Consider the following 6,981-nt stretch of genomic DNA (forward strand, 5'->3'; position numbering starts at 1 on the left):
TAATCAAATACTAGTCTAAAAATAAACTAACAGAACTGAAAGAAAGAAAACATGATATTATAGATATAACAATCCCTTACTCACTAAAGTAAAACTTATTACCAGATCAGCAGTCAACATTAACGTTACATAACAAATCATATTTCTTGTAATCTGCGAGCAACCCCAAACTCATGCACAATAAGGCTGTATAAATTGTAGTGTAATGGCCAGCCAAGTAAATGGCGGAGAAAAGCTTCTGCTAATTTCACTTTTTTGTGTAAGATTGAGGTTAAGTTTGTTTAATCGTGTAATTTGTATAGGTTGTTTCCAACTCTATACTTATATCCGTTTACTCATTACATGGTGTGAAATACTTGCAAGTGAAATACATAGTGATAAAATAAAATGTATTATTATTTACTCGTATAATCATTAATGTGAAATCCAAACTATTAGAAAAAAGGCATCCGTGATTACCTGCAGGGCAGATATAAGACACAAGTGGTAATGACAATAGCAAAGTTGTTTAACTATATGTTTTATAGCTAGTCAGTTATTGTACTGTAGTGTAATAATAATTCGTATGGACCAAAATATTAAAGATTAGGTTTGTTATTTTTTAATTAATTATTAGTCTATTATTGTTTTGAAACTGGCTTGTTAAATGTAATTAAAATACATTATTGGATTTTAATATTAGGGTTTCTGTTGCTATTTCAAACATTTACATCTACAAGCCACACAGTTATGTTGAATTATTCTCAATTTATTAAGTTTGCTAATTGATCTTGTGATGGAAGGAAATTCATCTCAAGGTAAAATTACAAGTACTATTGTTGTCAGCAAACATGATACAAGTCAAAACTCAGTTGTAACCAAAAAGAGGAAAAAGTCAAGGAAAGAGAGCAAAAAAAGAAAATATTCTTCAAGCAGTGGGGAATCAGAAGATGAATCATCACTAAAACAGTTTAAAACCAAACACAAGAAGTGCAAAAAGAGACATAAACATGTTAAAGATAAAAAGAATAAAACTAGTAAGCTTAAAGATGTACACTTACAAAAGTGTGACGTGAAAGATATAGAGGAAGCAATTATAGGGCCTGATATCCCTGGTGACTTACTGAAAAAAGCTCAGTCAATGGCTCCAATGTCAAAGGAAGAGTGGGAAAAACAGCAAAATACAATTCGAAGAGTCTATGATGAAGAGACCGGCAGGACAAGGTAAATTTTGTTTAAAACATTAAATCTCTATTGTTTATATTTATTTACGTTTTCTGTTTCTAGACTTATATTATTACATATTTTACAGTAACATTAATGTCTGTAGGCCTATGTATATGTTACATTTTATTGATCTATCTAAATAGTTCATGATTTCCTCAAGTAGGCTATACATCACTATCTAATGGTTTAAAATATCTATTAAAATATTTTTCAGTTATATTTTAGATTAAAATTGTACACCTGATAAATTGGATTATTTATACAAAATTATGTAGTCTCCTTTAAATGTTTATACAGTAAGATACTGTGATGTGTTACTTAGGCTGCATTGTTTATATTAGAAAGTACCTAAATTTGAATTCCCAGAAAGAACAGAATTATTAAATGTTAATGTTATGCCTGGAAAGTCATAATTAGAAGTGCTAGTGTCATCATTTACAAAGTTATATAAACTACTTGAGATCACACTTCCTCATTATTAATGCGGTCAATGGCCTTAAGTAAAACATGAATAATATACATTTATAATCAAATCCTCCTGACTTTTTTTTATTAACTTATAGGTACTATCGCACATTAATTCCTCCAGCCAAAAGTGTGGGCTGTGGCAGCACCATCACTAATCACAGACTTACAACTAAAAGCAAACAGGCAGGCCAGACTATATAACCATCACATTACAGATAACCATACATTGTTCTGTAAATTTACTTTCGGCACTTACCAATAATGTCTAATGAATGTTCCTTACTCTATGAATAACATATTTCTATATTAAAAAACAAGGTGAAACATATATGTATACAATTGTAACCGTAAATGCATAAATTAAGTATCATCAGCATACCTGTAGGAGTGAGGGAGTATAGTAGGTTATGTCATTTGTACTCACTAGGGACTGAAAAGAGCCCAATACTGATCCTAGTCTGTATTCTAGAGAATAATCTTCTGTGAATGAATAAGATAAAACCTGCCAGTTAAAAACCCCCTGACGTTTGAAAAAACTTTCATTGCACAGCGGCTTACAGTGATTTTATTATTTTTAAATATGAAGAAAGTGTGGATTTATTTTATAGATCTTAAAATACAATAAGTTTTAAATCATTACTTGTTATAAATATGAATAACAATAACTATATACCTTCGTCAAACAGTTCAAACTGTAGTCATACACTACTATAGTTTCGATTTTTAATAAGTCATCTTCTGGTGTCTGTGTCAATAGATATTAAAAGCGAGGATTATCCATCTGGAGTCGTCATAGTTTAAAATTCACGAATACAATACAAACACAACGAATAAATAAATTGTAAGAGAAACACAACATTTGATAGGCCTATCACACACGAATATTAAACATGATAAAACATCACGGCCATCAGAAGACAGGACAACTGAGACTAGGTGATTCCAGTTCTCGGTACATCTACGTTATCAGGTTGGCGAGTCGCTGTTGCGATGAAGTAATGTGTTGAACAAATAATTGGAGCTGAATTTTAGTTTCTCATTTAACATGAGTTCGTCTATAATAAATTCCTTTTAGAATGTTTATAAATTTCATATTCTTCAATCGTGCTTAGTTTGCTGCCTTTGCAACATTAATATAAGTTACACTTCCATGCTTTCAATAATTTAGTTTATTGTGTGGTTCTCATACATCAAGTTTTGAGCGAATAATGAAGTCTATTTATGTAATTTAGGTTTTGGGCAATGCTTTTTAAATCTTTGGCTAAACAACCTGTCTATCTGTCCGATGTAAAAACTATGGCAATCGGAAAAAGTCAGTTTATAAACACTGGTCTGAACGTTTTTGTCCAAGTTCTGAGATTTACATCTCAAAATGTTCCTAGTGTGTTTGTTGTCTTAAAGATTGTAGAAAAATGTAGTAAAATGTATTCAAAATATAATTTTTAATCAGTGTTGACAAATTAAAACACTAATTTCAGTTTAGTAATTAAAGTAAATGTTGCTTAATTTGTTTTGTATTAAAAACATAAAATTAAAATTAGTTATATATATATATATATATAAGTAATGTGTCTTAGGAAAACAATGCAGAAGGCACACTAAATCCGTTCACCAAACTGGTGATACATTAAAACATTATTTTTACCCCTTGTAGTTTTAAAAGTGAGCTAGACTAAAGGATAGTACAGAAACATAGTGTAAACGTAGCATTATAAACAGTTTGTGAATAGTACATGTAAACATTTCATAGCACATGACATCAGAGACTACGCAACTAATACAGGATTAAAATGTCAGGAATATAAATTTAAATTCTGCAACATCATTCAGAGTACTTCACAGTTTTGTTTGTAGGCCTACCTATATTTTGTACATTGATGTAATAAGTATTTCTTTAAATTGTATAAAAATTACCAATTTATAAAATTACAGACCTCATGAAAAACGATACAAAAAAAATTACTAAACTTTCATTGAAAGATTTTATAAATATACAAAGGACACCTGTGTGAGTTCTGAATGTTCCCACTGTTTATTATTTGACATATCTATTGAGGACAATAGAGAACATAGAGAGGAGGCTGTTTTGATTTTTGTGAAAGTAAGAATCTATAAGTATTTATTTAAATTTTAAATTTTTTAAATCATTAAGGATGAATTTTACACATAGTGTCACCTATAAATGTCTATTGAATTTCATCCTATTACTGCTTATGTTATAGCATTTTTACAAACCCAAACCTTTCCATGAATTTTAAGGTTGAACAAATCTTGAATTTGGCAGATTACCTATTTTCAGAAAATGCTTTCCAGATGTTCTAACTGTTCTCAAGGTTTCAAGTTGATAGTTTTGCTTTCTGATAATAGATGCACTATAATATTACCCATCTTGACACAGATTTTATTCACTATCTACTCCTTATATTTAGTTACATTCCTTAAGTGTCTATATTTCAATCGCAATCCAGTATTGCAGTGTCAGTGAGAAAGCCCATGAGTACTTCCAGTTTGTTTCTACTGTAAGGTGGCTGCACGTTTCAGATCTTTAGTTTTATATAACACTTACCTAAGAGCTATTTGGCTTGTCTTAGCTCTTCATACTCCAGAGGAAAACAGTTACTGACACCTTCTTAGATTCAAGAACAAAGTAAGAAATGATCAGTATAATGCAAAGTAATAAAAAAATAGGTTCTAACTCCACAAGAAGTAAGAAAGATCAATCTTGCCAACCTAGCAGCTGTTTCATTACATTCCACTTGTATTGTCTAATACCTACAAAAGTGAAACTATTGATTTTGCCTAGAAGGTTTAAGTTCTAACATAAATTCCATATCATATTCAAGTTGTTCACAAGAGAGTTTAGCGGATTTTAAGACAACTTGACTTTTTTCTTGATTCGTATACAACTTGTACTGTATATATTTGTCTGTGTATGAACTTACGTTCAGAAGATTCTAGGAACACATTCAGTGGTTTAAAAATGTAGAACTCTAGTAACTTTCAATTCAATGTCTTCACTATCAACTACTCAGTTCAAATTTTTGTTTGTTGTATTTTCATTGAACACTTAAAAATGTACTTTTGCAAAAAGCAAAGGCAATTAACAGTTTCTACAATTACGTCACTCTAATTTAAATATAGTTTTCGAGGGGGTACCCAAAAAAAACCGGAATTATTTTATACAAATTATATATTATCAAATTTTTTACAATACGACCTTATCTCCTTCAAAATAATCTCATTACAACTAATACACTTGTCCCAATGGTATTTCCATTGATCAAAACATTTTTTGTAGTCATCTTTAGAAATGGCTGCAAGCTCGAGCTTCGTTCAGCGGAACCATGCTGTTTTTGGCTAAAAACTGCCTAACTGAGATGGCTGTGTGTGCCGGTGCGTTGTCGTGGTGGAAGAACCAGTCTCCAGTCTGCCACAAATCGGGTCTTTTCTGACGAACACTGTTGCGCAATCTTCTTAAAATCTCCAAATAAAATGTTTGCTTGACAGTCTGACCTGGAGGAACAAACTCAGAATGAACAATGCCTTTAGCATCAAAAAAGCAAATCAACATGGTTTTGATGTTTGATTTGACTTGCCGACATTTTTTTGGACGAGGTGAAGATGGCGACTTCCATTGGCTTGACTGTTGCTTCGTTTCTGGGTCATAACCATAGCACCATGACTCATCACCAGTAATTACCTTTTCCAGAAAATCGGGATCATTTTCGAGATGTTCTTTCAGAAGGCGGCAAGTTTCAACTCGATGTGCCTTTTGATGGTCAGTCAGAAGTCGAGGAACAAATTTGGCAGTAACTCTTTTCAGTCCTAAATCTCCTGTTAAAATTCGCTGAACCGAGCTCCAAGTTAACCCACTACTCTCTGATAGTTCCTCAATTGTCTGTCGACGGTCGGTGAGCACAAGTTCACGAATTTTCTCAACATTTTCGTCCGTTCGAGAGGTTGATGGACGTCCAGAACGAGGTTTGTCTTCAATCGACATGTCGCCATTTTTAAATCGAGCGAACCACTCGTAGACCTGAGTTTTCCCCATAGCATCATCTTTGTAAGCTGTATTCAACATTAAAATAGTTTCTGCAGCATTTTTACCAAGTAAAAAACAAAATTTCACAGCTGCACGTTGTTCACTTAAACTTGCCATGACAAAAAACGAAACAAGAACAAAACAGGGTTAGCGAAAACAGTCACTACGAACGAACAGAATACACTAGGACAACGGAACTGGGGTCACTGAGCTCGCAATGGGTTGCGCGACACACGCCTAGCAGCAGGAATGTGTACTACACGCTGCCGGCTGCCAGCAATACAATTCCGGTTACTTAATTCCGGTACCCCCTCGTATATTAAAGTATTATTAGGTACTATAATTAATTACTCGCTACTATTTTATTTTTAATTAAGTTTCTTTGGTATATATTCTTTATGCAAATAAGTATATTGAAACATTACAGTCATAAATTTATAATTCGTATAAAAGTAATTTAAATATGTCTTGATGTTTTCAGACTTATTCGGGGAGAAGGCGAAATCATAGAGGAGATTGTTAGCAGAGAACGACATAAAGAAATCAATCGTCAAGCAACAAGAGGAGATGGCGAGTTTTTCCAGTCAAACCTTAAGAAATGGATTTAATTGGTGAAAATAATACCCAGCAAGGACATGAAGTGCACATAGGAGATGTAATAGTTATAAGTATCGAAGATATTCTTTATTTCTTAAGCCAATCATCAGGTCTTTTTCTTACCTAGTCTTCCGTCACTGACCTATATTACACTTTGATGAATAGTTAACATATAACTTATTTACATGAACAATACAGGTCTTAATTTTAATGTGGGAAAATGTTACTTCATGTTGGTTAATAATTTTAAATATTGGAAACAATTATTTTATTATTGTTATGTAAAAATTTTAAGCGACTGAAAGTTTGAAAAAGAAAAGTTTAATTCTTTATTGACTTTGTATCTGTGGGAACATATTTTTAAAGCATTTAATTTGAAAAGTCACAAGAAATTGATGATTTAATTTAAAATTAATAATTGTTAAGAAATACTTAGGAGCATTTTTGGAAATTTCATGTACTAATCCCCAGATATATGTATGTATGTATGTGTATATATATCCCATTTTATAGAGGACACATAACATGCTCTAAGTTTTCTAACTACGCAAAAACATTTAGTATTGATCGTAATAGAAAATTACACATTTTTTACTATTCCAGCTAGAGATATAATGAAGGAAATAGGAACATTAAATATAGATATGATCACAAAGAATGTTTTTTTA

At 31.8% G+C, this 6,981-nt stretch overlaps 1 protein-coding gene across 1 annotated transcript; it reads left to right on the top strand.

Moving 5' to 3' along the window:
• The first annotated feature begins 250 nt into the window (after window positions 1–250).
• Window positions 251–6,416, top strand: LOC124369321 (ADP-ribosylation factor-like protein 6-interacting protein 4). The gene is made up of 2 exons (XM_046827271.1): window positions 251–1,203; window positions 6,198–6,416. The coding sequence occupies exons 1-2, from the start codon at window positions 776–778 to the stop codon at window positions 6,322–6,324; spliced, it is 555 nt and encodes a 184-aa protein (XP_046683227.1). The 5' UTR covers window positions 251–775; the 3' UTR covers window positions 6,325–6,416.
• The last annotated feature ends 565 nt before the right edge of the window (window positions 6,417–6,981 follow it).

The sequence above is a fragment of the Homalodisca vitripennis genome, chromosome X (assembly GCF_021130785.1).
Source record: "Homalodisca vitripennis isolate AUS2020 chromosome X, UT_GWSS_2.1, whole genome shotgun sequence".
Classification (NCBI taxonomy): domain Eukaryota; kingdom Metazoa; phylum Arthropoda; class Insecta; order Hemiptera; family Cicadellidae; genus Homalodisca; species Homalodisca vitripennis.